This window comes from Vigna unguiculata, chromosome 9, assembly GCF_004118075.2.
Source record: "Vigna unguiculata cultivar IT97K-499-35 chromosome 9, ASM411807v1, whole genome shotgun sequence".
Taxonomy (NCBI): Eukaryota; Viridiplantae; Streptophyta; class Magnoliopsida; order Fabales; family Fabaceae; genus Vigna; species Vigna unguiculata.
In genome coordinates, this window is record NC_040287.1 from 31654424 (window position 1) to 31671381 (window position 16958).

Genomic DNA, 16958 nt, shown 5'->3' on the forward strand with positions numbered 1-16958 from the left:
CATCCAATGCTTTCATACTTCATTCATAGCAATGACATATACATATACCCACACACAAAAATAAAACACCAAATATTCACAAAAGGAATAATCTAATGATAATCCTCTTGGTGTAAGTTGCAAATCCAATTCCAGTCCTGGAGTTAAAAGTTAACCATGGTTAAGTTATGTGGGTCCCAGTGTATTATAAAAAAGTGTATATGGATTGAAGAATAAAAAGAGAAAAAAAAAGAAAAAAGAAAAAAAAAAAGTATTAACCAGCTAAACACGGGGGTTCCATTTTCTGAGTAGTAAATTGGGGGAAATTAGATTCTTCACAGTTGTTGAGGGCTTTGACAGATGGGTCATTGTACATGGTGACGGTCTTCTCAGATTCAAATTCCTGAAACGTCACACCCCTCTCTACTCTCTCCTCACATCGCCAATCAGGTAATTTCACTCACACCTCACTCCTCTTCTTCCTCACTGCGCCAACGCCTCACCGCTTTTTTTCTCCGCTTTTCAATTCCCCTAGATTCGCCACGCTCCACCTTCCACCTAGGGTTTCCACCTCCAATTCCAGATTTTCTCCTCCGTCAATCTCGACCGTTGCCTCCTCTTTTCAAATGCGCTGCTCCTGTAGATCCGTGGCGGGATTCACTTCACTTTGAATTTCCTTCTCCCACAGGTTCGTCTCCCTATCTTCTTTTACCTCTCCTTTCACTTCTTCCACTTCTTAACTCTTCGCCGCAGTTTCACTTCTCAATTTTTCGTAATTCTCGGGTTCCGCGTTTTAGTTTTAATTCCATTGCTCGCGGCGGGGTTTTCGGATGCTTCCGATTTTTACTTGTAAATTTTACTTGTGATTGCTTCATGCTCGGTACGCAACTTATGAAGCCCGGTATTGGTTTTGTCCTGTCTTTGTTCGAAGGGGGAAATCAGATAAGGTTATTCGTTGTGTTGTGTTGTGTTGAGTTTGCAAATGAATGGCTGCTTGATGGAAGGATTGGCCTTTCTCTTGTAGGTGTGATGGGACCGGAACTGAAGCGGCAGCTGCTAGTTTAGGTTTTGGTTGGGATAACAAGTGTTGTTTTATATGATTTGTGGCCGTTTGTAGTTTGCTTTCGTGTAGATCTGTCCTCATCTTCGGTTTTTAGAACTGGAAAAACTATTTACAATATTATAAACTAAGACCTGCTTACAGTATTGAGCGCGGTCTAAATTTCAGTGTCAGTGAACAACTTAGGATGAAGGAGAACCCATTTTCGGATATTTATTTTGATTACACTTGGACGGATTCTGTTTAAGTGTTTGGCTTGAATTTTTGGATTTTTGTTGTTGTCTTGTTGCCATATAGGATAAACAAATGCCTTATCTCAGTAGCTGAAGCCAGCTACTTGAATCGCATGATGCCGTTTGGCTCAATTCAAGACCCGATCCTTTCATATGTTTTTCACCACGAGATTCCTTTTAACAACTTCCTCCAATGTTCTTTGTCGTCTCCCTCTTTCCATTTTCATGCGATTTTAAGTCATGCATTTTACACTCCTCATCTCTAAGATCTCGGCTTTTGCCCTAACTACCGTGACCAACTTAGTATCATATTTTCCTCTGTTGGTGCCGCACCAATATGTCTAACACATTACCTTCTCTGCTCTTCAATTCAGGCTACTTGATGATTTAATTGGCCTTTGTAACTGTATCAGTCACTACCATGTGAGTTTTATGATATCCTCGCTTAATGTTGCATGTGAGGAAAGGGCAATTATCCAGTCTCTTTATGCCCAAGTTCCGTCAAAAATTACCCGGGACTGCACTAATAGTAAACAAATGTTGACATTGGCAAATGTTACTCCCACATAGTTTGTTCCATCCATTAAATCACACTGTAATATTGGCGTGTTTAATCACTAGGCCTGATTAGTGAATATGTCCCCATACCTGTGAATATTAGAATTTAAGGTACATGCAAGAGTTGAGTCTTATCATTCTTCTTATTTCTTCATTTGAATTTATGTTGACCTACTAAAAAATTGTATAGTTTTCCCTAGACATTAATGACACTTATGTTGTTCCATACAGATGATGATAAAGGTTTCTTATGTAGTGCAGTGTAACTGATCAAACATGTAATTATTTAAAACGGAAACTCTTTATAGAATGTTGACACTATGTCATAAACTTCAGCTTTTGTCATTAATAGTTTCCAATATGTATTTTTCATCTGTACTTTGAAGAGTTGGTTTACTTGTAATTGTTGGCCACACACACTAAAATCTTAAGAAATTTAGTGATTGTGTTTCAATTTCTCTCTCCTTTGGTTCAGGTACATGGTTGAGGGGCTTCCTCAAGCAGAGGAGGCCTGATATAAAATCCAGTAGTCGTGGTCAATATCTCTGCCTCTTAATTATCTGAGGAAGTAACTTACGGATAATTAAGACTACTGGATAATGATGGAGTGCAACAAAGATGAGGCAGTTAGGGCCAAAGAAATAGCAGAGAGGAAATTTTCAGAAAGGGAATATGTTGGTGCAAAGAAATTTGCTCTCAAGGCTCAAAATCTGTATCCTGATTTGGAGGATATTACCCAGCTTTTGACAACGATTGATATTTATATATCTGCTGAGAATAAAGTAAGTGGAGAAATGGATTGGTATGGTATACTTGGAGTGAGTCCCTTTGCTGACGAGGAGATTGTCAGGAAGCAATACAGGAAGCTGGCTCTCACCCTTCACCCTGACAAAAACAAGTCTTTGGGCGCAGAGGGTGCATTTAAGCTGGTTTCAGAGGCATGGAGTTTGTTATCAGATAAGACCAAGAGACTCGAGTATAACCAGAAGAGGAGTTTGAAAGGATTCCAGCATAATACTTCCAACCATGTTGGATCTAAGTCAGATGCACCCAGTTCAAATGGTTTTTACAATTTAAAGAAGAATGTCACTTCAAATGTCAGGACTGGAAATAATAATGGTCGGGCACCTTCAACTGCTGTTCCTCCTCCACATAAAAAGGCTGATACCTTTTGGACTATCTGCAACCGGTGCAGGACACATTATGAATATCTCAGGATTTATTTGAATCACACCCTTTTATGTCCAAACTGTAATGAAGCTTTTGTTGCTGTGGAGAGGGGTCCACCACCAAATGTTTTTAAGCCAACAAATTGGTCTTCTCATCAACAACGACATCAAAATTCTCAACACCATGCTGGAAGTAATAATACAAACTTTCAGTGGGGTTCTCACAATAGAATGGCTGGTTTTGGTAGCACAGACGGATCAACATCTGTTGCAGCTCAAGCAGCAAGTGTTGTGCAGCAGGCAAGTGAGAAAGTAAGGAGAGAGGGTTCTTTTCACAAAGCTGAAAAACCTATGAAAAAAAGGAGGACAGATGATATTCGAATTAATGGCTATCAAGGATACATGGCTAATCATATGACTGGGGGACATGGAGCAGCTGGCTTGGGAAGCTTTTCTGACTCAGGAAAGGCCAACTTGGAAGCAGAAAGGAATTATGGTTTTTCTGGTCTGCCTGGCAAGCATTACAGCACAAGGGAATTGTCAATGTTTGAATTACGAAACATGTTGATGGACAAGTCACGCAATGTAATTCGTAAGAAACTTCAAGAATTGAAAGCAATGGCTGAAGCTAAGATTAACAGGGATAAAGAAAATAAGAGACAGAAAAGCACATTAACAACTGGTTCAGAAAAGCTGAGAGAGCCTGCTGTCAATGGTAACAGGCATGCAAACATGGATTCTTTCCCTGTCAGAAGTGATCAAGCTTATGTTACCATCAATGTTCCAGACCCTGATTTTCATAACTTTGATTTGGACAGAGATGAAAATTCCTTTGCTGAGGACCAGGTGTGGGCTGCGTACGATGATGATGATGGAATGCCTCGATATTATGCTAGAATTCACAAGGTGATCTCTATAAAGCCCTTTAAAATGCGGATCAGTTGGCTTAATTCTCGAAGCAACAGTGAATTGGGCCCAATAGATTGGGTGGGCTCTGGTTTTTATAAGACTTGTGGGGATTTCAGAACTGGCAAGCATGAAATATCTGAATCATTAAATTCTTTCTCTCACAAGGTTAGGTGGACAAAAGGCCTTAGAGGTGTTGTTCGCATCTTTCCTGGAAAGGGGGAAGTCTGGGCTCTTTACAGGAACTGGTCTCCTGATTGGAATGAACACACCCCAGATGAAGTGATACACAAGTATGATATGGTGGAGGTGCTCGAAGATTTCAATGAAGAACATGGCATATTAGTTACCCCTCTAGTTAAGGTGTCTGGTTTTAGGACTGTGTTTCAAAGGCATGCAGATCGTGATCAGGAGAGGAGGATTCTTAAAGAGGAGATGTTTCGATTCTCTCATCAGGTTCCTAATTGCTTGTTGACTGGCCAAGAAGCTCAGAATGCTCCAAAGGGTTGTCGAGAGTTGGATCCAGCCGCTACTCCTTTAGACCTCCTTCAGATAACCACAGAAGCTAATGAGATATCAGATAATGCATAGGATGTGTGGGGAAGAAATGAGGCTCGGTTCACCTGCTGTGAAATGGGACAGAGAATGCATAAAAACCTTGTAGAGCAGAAATGTTAGACGAGGGTAGTAAACAAAAAAAAAAATGCAAAGGATAGAAATGTCTGTGTGACTGATGATGCAATAGGCTTGAGAAATCAAAATGAAGATTGATGAAAATACAGTCTTTCACGACTCTTTCATTTTGTAAGCCCGACAAAGATATTTTATAGTAAACTTTTGGTGTTACATATGGGTCGAAGGGATCCACAGCTTTTCGGTTTTTGTTGTATAATTTCCAGACATGTTATATTCGTAGAGTCTCGTAGTAGTTATCATTCATCGTTTTGCAAGCAAAGTGAATAGACTATAGTTCTGGCATTTCATGTCGTCCTATGCCTGGTGCTTTACTCTTCCAGTTTATGGACGTGCATGTTCTGTCTTGTGTGATAAACTCATGAGTTTTAATTACATCTGATTCATTTCCTAATTGTAGTGTCATATCCAATACTAGAATGTTTTAGCTATTATCTGTTTAAAGCTGCATTGTCTTTTAATTGTAACTCGCTTATTAAAATTATAACTATATATATACCCTTGATCTGTTTTATGTTTAATGAAAATCAATTGTTTGATATGAAACTTAAACTGAAAATTGTTGCGTACCTGTCATTGTTTATTTATTTATTTTTTAAAATATTCTTTCTAAATCATATTTTTTACTCTCGAGTCATTTATTTTCTAAAATGTCTATTTTCGAGTTATACAGTCGTGTATTAAGAAGTATCTTGAAAACATTATTTCTTTTTCTATAATTCAGCACTTAATAATATAATTTTTTGTCTGTAGTATTAAAATTCAATCGTGAAGTGAAAGTCTTCAACAACGGGTTTGTTCAAGTCCATGGGCTTGGTTCTCATCATAAACAACTGATATTGCTTTTTCGTTTACAACTAGCATTTGCTTTTCGTTAACGTCGTACTCGATATTAAGATGTACAAGTCATTTGGCCAATCAATTTCGGGACTTTGTATAAGTTTGTAATTGATTTGATTTAATTTTATGATATTTGATATTAACATTTTAGCTGAGGTTTGCATTCAAGAATTTTGTCGAACTTTAATTCAAATTTTATCTTTAGATTTAGTGCACTTTGTTATCGTCTTCTTTGTTTAGGCTATAACTTCCACTTTGACGATGTTCTGGTGTGTCTAGAAATAACTAACAAAAATTTTGCACTTTTCATAAAGGGATTTTGAGCAAGTACCACTGTGACAGTGGTTCTTCGACTGTGTTAAGGTGAAGTGTCTGATGATAACGTTGTGTTGGTGCTACCTTTTTCGAAGTGTTTCGTAGCACACATCCAAAGGTTTTTTCATACTAAACATCTTCCAACCAAAGCGTAAGTTCCATCCAAAAGTTTTACAGAGTGAGAGAATAATGACACTTTGCGTTACTCGAGTTTTATATCCTAATTTTGTTATGGTTGAAGATTTTATCTTCTTTTAAAATCTGTTTCAGTTTGTTACATTCAATTTCAAGGAAATCTATTTTAATTTTAGGGATTTTAAATTAGAGGTAGCCTTACACATACACATTTTAATTATGAATTTAAATGTTTTTTTTTTGTTTTTTCATTTTTGATCTCTCTATCTTTTATGCAATTTTTATTATTTCTATATTTTTATCATACAAAATATTTCCACAATATTAGATTTGAACTATTACTAAAAAGTGAGATAATTTTTGAACGTGGAAATATCTTTTCATTTTAGTTAATTCCTATCGATCATGAAAATTTTCATCCCAACTTTCATGTTCTTCCCAACACCTTCCTTTTTCTAGCCAACACCTCTCAATCTTAAAAATTTTCTTATGTCATCACATTTCTTCTATGCTAACTTCAATTTTAATTAGTTTTTTTCTTATCCATCTATATCTAATTACACATTTTCTGAAATCAATTAACACATTTAAGTAGAGCTGTCATTTTTCATTGTAGCTAGGGATGGCAACGGGGCGGGTACGGGTATCATGATCCCATCCCCATAATAAAAATTCATCCCTAAACCCAACGGGTATACAACTTTTGACCCATCCCCATCCCCACCGGGTAACGGGTATTTTCTTATACCCATACCCATACCCATTTTTTTATTGTTCCATATATCAATTAAATATTTTTTATAAAAAAAAATAAAAATCACACCAACGGAATCGTGATACTATCAAAATATTCAATATTAAAATAACATACTCTTTTTTATTTTCATGATGTCAAATATTAAGAAAAATATTATAATAGTATAAATCTCAAATTAAAGTATCAAATAACAACTAAATAAAATTCAAATAATTATATAAAAGCTAAAAAATTACACATTACTAAAATTTTATAATAACCAAAATATTTATTAATTTTACAAATGATCAGTGGTTTCATTTGCATTCGATCCACCTACACATAGAAAAAAAATGAAAAATTAGATATGATATAATAATTGAAATTGAAAATTTTAATTACTAGAATATAATGTACCTTCTTCATCAGATTCATTTTCACTCATGAGAACATCTTTTCCTTTTAATTTTTTAACACCTACAAACACCAAATGTAGAATATTAGATGAGAATTCACAAAAAATACTAACAAAAAATATTAATAAATTTGAGTAACTTACCTAGATGGTTTGAGTTCCATATCCAACTTCTTGTACACATCAAAGCCTCTATAGTAATATGATGAAGTCGACTACGGTGAGAAGTTAATATCTGACCACCAGTACTAAAAGCAGATTCAGAAGCTACAGTTGTTATTGGAATAGCTAAAACATCCCTTGCAATTGCTTGAAGGGTTGGAAACTTTAACCCATTTGGTTTCCACCATGATAGGATATCAAATTCTTGTGTAATCGGCAAATTATCTTCTTCCAAGTAATAATCCAACTCTGTTTTCATAACTGTAGTTCTAGATTTTTTCTTTTTTGTCATAAACTCTAAAAATTCATTCGCATCATTATCAACATCCTTTCCCAACTCCAATGATGTAGCTCTATAAGAAGAAGTTTCATTCTTTTTTGATTGATATTCCAAAACCAAATCATAGCACATTTGACGAATCCTACTAAGTTTCAGATCAAAATCATTACCATACAATTTGTAAAAATAATATTCTAACATGTCCATCTTGTACCTTGGATCTAAAACTGAAGCAATTGCCAATATGTTATATAACAAAAAACAAAGAGAATGAGAAATATGTTATATATATATATATATATATATATATATATATATATATATATTATATTATATTATATATTATATTACTATGTATATATATATTATATGTGTGGATATCTTATGTTTATATATATATATATATATAATTATTTATATATATTATATTATATTATTATTACTATGTATATATATTATATGTGTGGATATCTTATGTTTATATATATATATATATATATATATATTTTATAGATATATATTTATTTTAAGTATATATTATATTATATTATATAATAATATAAATATAATAATATATATTATATTATTATGTATATATATTATATGTATATGCGTAGATATTTTATGCTTTTATATATATATATATATATATATATATATATATATATATATATATATATATTTCTTTTAAATTTTTATAAATTTGTAATGTTATAAATTTGTTTATAAAAGATCTCACTAGTTAAATGATTAATTTGTTTTATACGTATATATTATATATATTATATTATATTATTATGTATATATATTATATGTATATTATATTATATTATATTATATTACATGTATATGTGTAAATATATATATATATATATATATATATATATATATATATATAAAAGTATATTTTATTTATATGTATATATACTATATTATATTATATTATATTATATTATATTTTATGTGTAAATATATTATTTATTTATATATATTTTTTAGATTATTTAATAAATTATAAATAGTTTAGTAATTTAAGCGGGGACGGGTATTTGAGCGGGTATATATATATCCCCATCCCCATCCCCATCCCCAGTTGAAAATTTCGGGTATTACCCATACCCATACCCAGTCAAAGCGGGGATTCCCCGTCAAAACGGGAACGGGTTCGAATGATACCCACGGGCACGGATTTATTTGCCATCTCTTGTAGTTCCTGGACCAGTCCTAGCCTTGACCCTGTCCTGGAGCTAGGTCCCATTTTCGTGGCCCACTTATCAAGGGGTTTTTTCAAAGCCTCCAAAGTAAAAAAATATTTAAATTGTCCTTAAATTCATAATTTGTAGTGATATTTAACATACCTTGTTTAGAAAGTGTATTTAATTTCGATATAGAACTATTAGATGAATCAAAACAAAGAAACACATGATCACTATATTTCAAACGTGTATAACTTTCCTATGAAATTACTTAACAGCATAATTAAATGAACAATTGTTTTGCATCATTGCTTATCAGCATAAAGTATGTTAATAATCCTACAAAACTGCAGAACTTTAAATAATTGTCACGTAACAAAGTCTTACATCCTACGTCATCTTTTGAAATATAGTTCCCAATATTCCAGTTTTGAATCTCATAAAAGCTGTGGAAGAAACTGTTCGGTTTTCTTGTAATTTAATTGTAGGAAACAACATGCTACCTTCGTACATTTTGTGAAGAGAACTATTCCTTTAAATTGAATTAATGCTGTCTCTTGTTGGAAGACATTTTTGCAAATGTCATCTGCACCAGACAGAGAATCCCACGGCAAATTTCAATGCTGATTTTATTTAATTCAAAAGTGTATGAACTCATTGACTGTGCAAGTAATAATAAAATGGTGGAGGAAGGTTCATGGAAAATTCTTGATGGTTCAAATTCAAGGAATTTGAAGAAATGTTCGTTTCATTTTTATGACAAAGCCAAATCTTCTGCTTATTTACTAGATTGCTCATAATAACAAAAGATTGCTCTTTATTTCACTACCATATTTTATAAACTTTTGGTTTCCTTATGAGAGACCTAGTCCTATAGGGGTGTTTGGGTAAATCTACAATGTTAAAAGATGCTTTTTTTTAATTGATGTATACAGTGTTTCTTTTAATATTAATTTTTTTTTAATAAATTTTATTTAGGAATTCATGTGTCTAGGTGGGAATTTCATTTTGAGTCTAAAGGAATGAGATTAAATATATATATATATATATATATATATATATATATATTAAATAATAATAAATAATTGTGTCTTGCAACTAAACTAATTAGTTCTTACCATGTCATTTGTAGAAAAGACTGATTTATATGAAATATTTTATAAGTTTATGGATGAAATACAATTTTTTTACAATAATTTGAGGATAAAAAATATATCTACCCGATTGTTTATTAACTCTATTTGGTATTCAGTCAAAGAATCCAACAATTAACGCGTATTACAAATCTAAATACGAGTATAAATATCATATAAATAAAGAGAAGAAAGTTAAACATTTATAATAAATAAAATTCACAAACTTAATATTTAAGATTTAAGTTAGATGTAATCTCAATTTTTTATAAATGTTAGAATTATATTTAACCGAAAGAAAAATACTCATCTTTTAAAGATTTTAGGTGAGTTTGAAAGTAAAATATAAATATAAAGGAATAATATGATTGAAAATAACTTGTATTTAAAAGTGTCATTAATATGGTGGGGTAATTGATTTTATTTAAAATTAAATGTGAATGTATTTTTATTCAAATTAAAGATTATTATTTTTAAATACTAAGATTTATTTAAATATTTCACCTCTCTCGGCACATTCTTATATATTACGAAAGGGATTTTTTTTTCTTTCATATTATTAAAAAAATGAAAGGGTCCATCTGTGTTAATAAGACTGAAGGATGGTATTGACTAAATTCACCGACTCTTAATTGTTCTGCATCATTCTTAGACCATTCTGTTTTTTTCTCTTTGGTCTCAGATTCCTAATAATCTTTTTTTTTTATGAGCAACAACAACAAATTGTTATTGTAGTGTACCATGGTTTACGCAACGCAGAATAATCCAAAATTTCCATACAAACTTAAAGCAAATGCATTTTTTAAGTATCATTTTCAGTTTCATTCTCTTTCCTCCTTTTACTTTGATTTTCCTGATGCTAGTTCGAGTCAAGTCCTCAAATTGACTTAGGAACAAACAAAGACATAATCACTTCAGTGTTTCAATTTTCTTTACTTTCCCACATAAATATCAACGCGTGCATATACATTAGGGTGAGTTGGTCGGCATACATATCTTAAAAAAATATCTACAATTCAAAATTTTCTAAATATAAATATTATTGTGGTATTTTTTAATATTGAACTTTATAAATATTATATTAATGATGTAATATATAATAGTTAAAGACTTAATTATATTTTGAGTTTGTGATAAATTTAATATTTAATAAATTTTTGTGGTACATTAAATTTAAATATTTTTAAGTTTTTCAATTTTGAGTCTCAATTAAATGTCTTTTTAATCTGTGACGTGACAATTACTATTAAGCTTATTTTGAATTTTATAATTTTAATAAAATTTAAAAAAAAATTGATTAAATAGGAAATATCTTGTCATCAAATCTCTTATAACAAAATATTATATGATGACAGGTGAGAATATAATATAATTGTTATATTACAAAATTAAAAAAAACATCTAATGATAAAGACTTAATTGAAATGTAATGTTTTACAATTTTAAGAACTCAATAGATTTTAAAATTTATTATGAATTTAATTGAAAGTTTTAAAATTTATCCAGAATTTAAAACAGAATTAAATCATGTTTAAAAATTAAATCTGAAGGGCTTGAAATTTGAATTCACGAAATTGGTACATTTTAATTATTAGATGTTGCTGTATTGTCTGATAATATATATATATATATATATATATATATATATATATATATATATATATATATATATATATATATATATATATATATATATAGTTTAATTTTTGTGATATTTAGTTAGGAATTTAGAATGTAACATTATACTAGTTTTGTTTTAATATATTTAGATAACTCTAATAGGAACTAGTGTATGAGTATTTGGATGAAGTATTATAAATATATGATATTGTTCTGTATTTATTATGGTTTGATAAAGTGATGTTTGGTTTGACGCTGACTTATATTGTCTTCAGTATTACAGTGATTGTGGTTATGAAATATTGTTTGTTTAATATACATGCACTTTCCACTTATTGCAAACTTTTTTTAATACACAATCAAATTCTCTCTTCTTTCATATTTTACTTGTTTTTCACAACAATTTAAATTTTTAAATATACATACTGGTTTCATAAAATATATGTACCAAGAAATTTCAGAAGAAACAATGTACTAAAGTAAAAATAAATATGTTAAAGGAATATTTAATTACATAATTTGAAATAATTTTGAGAGACTCAATGAAAAATTTAAAAGTAAATATGATGAAGTAAAAAAATAAATAAAAAAGTTAGTCTTAACTTAACCCATAATTTATGCTTTAGTCTATTAACCTTTTATATGCACTTATATGCAGAAGTAGCTTGCATATAAATTTGTATTTGATAAGCTCGTGTTTAGACAAACTTTTAAGATATGTAGTTACAAAAAGACATATAGTAAATGTTTGGCTTTTCTTTTAATCAACTTTATCAAAATCTTTAATATCCCAGGACTCAATCCTGGACAGACAGTGGAAATTACCAAGCTGGAATACGGTAGAAACAGATAAAATTTTTGGTAGAGTGATGAAATGTATAGAAATCGAAAAGAACACCAACAGCGAAAACACTCTGCTGAACTGACACTGACACTGAAAAACAAAAGTTAGGAGAGCGAATGAGATTAAATACCCTAATAATCCTAACTATAAATGATGGATACTAGGCGCCTGGAAATACGTTCGTAAGAATGTAGAACTCAATTGTAATTTCTTTAATGGTCATGAGAAAAAACCTCATAAAAATTCTTGCTGCTCTTAACCATTTATTACAAACAATTTGAATATAAAATTCAGTGTGTCTGTTATGTACTGACTATATTCACCGACTCTGCATTGTTCTGCATCATTCTTAGATCATTCTGCTTTTCCTCTTTCACCTCACATTTCTAACAATCTCTTCTTCTAGTGTACCATGGTTTACGCAACATCACAATCTGCCAAAATTTCCACCGAAACTTAAAAGCAAATGCATTTTTTTTAGTATCATATTCACTTTCCTTCTCTTTCCTCTTTTTACCTTTTCCTTTATGTTCCAGAGGTTGGTAGAGTCTAAGTCCTCAAATTCACTTCACTTTCCTATGTAATTTCTTTTTTTTTTTCGGTTAAATTGGTGATTCCATTATAATATATCATATTTTCTTTTCCAAATTCCTACACCTTTTTTTTTGTTTTTTGTTTCAATAATATGTATCAATTACTGATAAAAATATTCTTACTAATAAAAAAAATTAAGTACCAATTATCTTCTTTTATTTTATATTAAGAATGGCTGATATTTGACAGAGTGACTTTCGTGTAGATTTTTGCTGCTTATAAACTATATGACTTGCACGGAACATATTTCAGTTCCGAAATGAAATTCCATGTATCATTTCAAAATAAATTAAAAGAGTTGTCGGTTTCTAATTCAAATATTTTAACCATGTTGTCTTTTCAATTACTCCATTTAAAACTATAAAATCGATCACCTTAAATATTCATAATATTTTTCAATAAGCTTCTCCTAAAGAGTATATTATAAAATCTTATATTAAAATATATGTTGTTTGTATTTCTTTTTATTGTTACTTCTATTTAAACCTTAATGAGTAAGATTAACCTGAATTATCTTTCTCTTATTAAAATATGATATTTTAGTTTCACCAAAAAATTAAACGAAGGAAACTCTTTCGTTGGTTGATCAATTAATGGCCGGTATCTTATCTGATATCGGTTTTGACATTTTGGAGTTCCATGATAATTTATAAATTTTATTAGTTTTATTTTAAATTAAAAAGTAGATAAATCAGGAGTTCCGTATATGAAAATTTTAATTCAAAATAATAAAAATAAAGTTTATAATATTTTTTTTAATAAAATATAAAGAATTTAAAGGACACCCTCCAAATTAGTTGAAGCAGAGTCTGATTTTTATTACAGTAAAAGCTAGAAGCACATTATGAGGTATTTGTTTGTTGTATAAAGTCCTCATCTTTTCTATATACTTTAGTGATTTGTCATATCAAAATTCCCAAACAGGAGAGTGAATGAGTGTTGATAATTGATTCAACTCATAAATAAATTATTCTCTACCATTCCCACCAAAAAGTCTACATATACATTCATAACTCACACAAGTTGGCAAAAATACTACATATATACATACATATAATTGCATTGTTTGATGAAATTATTTACACATATTATTGAATGAAACTTTACGTTTAATTCAAAGTAAGAAAAAAATATTTAGGGCACTCCATGTAAATTTTGTTTTTAATACATCTAATTAGTTTCATAAATCTTAGATATTAGAAAAATTTAAAAATAAAGTAGCCTGTTAAATATATTAAGAAGACTAATGTGGTATATTATAATTAACTGAGCTTTGTTGTTTTTTAATGTTCTCTAATTCCATAAAGTAAGGATTGTAGTTTTATTAATTATGGGAATATCAAGTTACACATTTCAAAAGTTATAGAAAATGAAAGTATTAATTCCTTTCCCACAAGTTAAAAATATTAAATTTTAAAAACCTAAAATTTAAAACTATATCATGGAAAATTATTTTTATGGAAGTAAACGGGCAATATTTTGTCTAATAGTAAAATTAATTAAAATAAGTCGAAGTTATAAATAAAAGTTAATTATTTAAATTTTATTTTATAAGAATTCGTATCTCTTTAAAATAATTTTTCTTTCTGTTTTCTTTTATTTCTTAGTTATTCATACATTCCAAAATAGTGAAACTAGCAAAAAAGATAACAAGAACAACTAATTAGATTTTTATTTCCTCTTAGTGTATTTTTTTTGTATGGTCGCATGAAGAGTGGTTTCATACATAGGTTTATGTGCTTGCATGTGTATAATCTAAATGAATATATATTGATTTAAGATCATAATGAAATTTCAATTTAATGATCAAAGTTTTTTATAGATAGATTTGAATTTCTTGTATGAATCAAAGATTGTTAAAGTTTGGTTGGAGTAAACTAGATTTTTAGACAAGGAAACTAATTTTTCTAAATTTGATTGTGCTATAAGTATAGATTGAAATTAAGGTTGAAGAAATAAAGAAATATGGAATGCATGAGTAGTTATTGAATATCGAACTAGACGAAATTTAAGTAGCTTTAGATTATAAGTTGATCAATGTTTGTATATTTTAATAATAAGTAACGAGTAATAAATTTTTTTTAGTAGTCTTAAGTTGGTTTTGACTTACACTTTGATTTTTTCGTGAGTAAGTAAGTGCAATAACTTTTTTTTTGTGTCTAGATAATACTTGAAAATAGATAACTTCTTTTTTTTTTCATTCCACTCGTAGATTTGCTTAGATTGAGCAATTGATTTTTTGTATGATCCAAATTGGTTGGATTAATGTGAACGTGAAATCAATGCTTCTCTTGATTAAAGCTAAACATTTGAAACTTGTTATAAATGTATTTTGGTTAAACAAAACAATTGGTTGAAGTTTGGATTTGAAATTGGAAATTATGTAGAATGAAATTGGAAATTATGTAGAAGTACTTAACGGTTACCAAAAACTGAGTTTTGCTTTTGTGAGTTATTTTTGAACATTGATGCAATATATATGTTGATGCAATATATATGTTGTGACAATGTTGAATATTGTTGGTTTAATTTATTTAAATGGTTGATACTCATGGATTAATTTATTTCAATACTATGAAGAAGTGTTATTGTAATATTTAAATATAATTTCTTCAAGTGATATACATATATAAAAACTAGAGGTCACAAATTTGAAACGATTTCTAAACTTTGATTAAATTCGTGTGTTAAGTAAAGGAACCTATGGTATAACAAATAGATTAAGTTATCAAGTTGTGAGAAAATGAAAAAGAAGTCTTGCATACGATGAGATTAGTATATATGTCACTTTGATTGTAATTAACTTCACCACCTTGATCCTTGACTCATAATTTTGTTGTTAATCTAAGTTTTATATTAGATAAAATGTTAATCCTTAATAAAATATATTTAATACGACTATTTTTAGAGGTATTATAAATATTTGTTTTGGCAAATATCTTTTGTTAGATAGATATTTGTGTGATTCAAGAGAAATTATGTGATTTCTTTAATAAATTAATAATGAAATGAAATTTGTAAGGACCTTTTGGGAGTAATGTCTATTCTAAAAGATGATTACGATTGTTTTATATTTCATTAATGGAAGGTCAAGATTATAAATAGAATTTATTATAATTGAGTTTCATTTTACAGAAGAAACACTATCTCTATAGAATTTTTTTTCTATAAACATATATCTATTTTTTTTCTAGATTTTTAATCCATATCTTCATCGTTTTAAGATTAAAGATAGCTTGATTATTATAAAGAACTCTACACATTCATTTGATTAAAGTAAAAAACAAAGAAAGTTTAGAGCATCCTGTGGAAAATATATCTCTAAGGAGCCGTTGAGTTGAAACCAGATCTTCAAAAGGTAAGGAAAACTTATAATTTTTTATTTTAATCAATTTCAAATCTATGTGGTTGATGGATTTGAATGAATTGAATAATTTATAAAATTGTTTATGAATTATGATTGATATGATTTATTTTGGATGAAGAGTTGATTTGATTGCAAGTGTTGTAATTAAGAGATTTACTTAATTGCTTGTGATGGATAGTATGATTGAATTATGAGAATGGTGAATGAGAAGGGATCAAATTGGTTTAATGATGTCGTTTGAGATGTTTTGAATCCAAGAAAACTTGTTAAAGTAGTTTAGAAGAGGTAAAGTACTTAAATAGATTATATATTGAACCCATTTAAGGCACAAAAGAGAGAAATATGGCATTGTCCTAATGTTGAACATAACCTAAACACCGTTATGTGCCATTATGGCAAAGAGCTTCTCCTGATGTCGGTCACCACCTAAGTTTCGTTGGGTGTAAAAGTTAGGGAACATTATGGGTTTGTGGTGCCTCGAGCTGCCAAGATATCTTTCAGTGCTCACTTCTTTAAAGTAAGCTTTAGTGGATTGGGGCGTTGGGAGCTACAAGTACCGTTGAATATTCTTAATACCGTTGGACGCTTTTTTTCATTGGACAATGATCTAGTAAGTGGCACTAATTTGTTTTTAAGCTGGTGTGTTTATGCTTGATTTTGAAAATTGAAAGTAATGATTAATCTATAAAAAAATATTATAACACATTGATATAAATTTCAACT

At 29.7% G+C, this 16958-nt stretch overlaps 1 protein-coding gene across 2 annotated transcripts; it reads left to right on the plus strand.

Annotated features, from left to right (window-relative positions):
• Positions 1–271: 271 nt before the first annotated feature.
• LOC114162876 lies at positions 272–4992 on the plus strand. 2 transcript variants are annotated; one of them, XM_028046862.1, is made up of 3 exons: positions 272–429; positions 515–667; positions 2306–4992. In XM_028046862.1, the coding sequence occupies exon 3, from the start codon at positions 2430–2432 to the stop codon at positions 4494–4496; it is 2067 nt and encodes a 688-aa protein (XP_027902663.1). In that variant the 5' UTR covers positions 272–429; positions 515–667; positions 2306–2429; the 3' UTR covers positions 4497–4992. The 2 variants fall into 2 exon arrangements, with proteins under 2 accessions (XP_027902663.1, XP_027902665.1); XM_028046864.1 differs by lacking the exon at positions 515–667.
• Positions 4993–16958: the final 11966 nt, after the last annotated feature.

Excerpts from the sequence above, each read along its gene's own strand:
- LOC114162876 (XM_028046862.1), top strand. The coding sequence starts at position 2,430 with ATGATGGAGTGCAACAAAGATGAGGCAGTTAGGGCCAAAGAAATAGCA.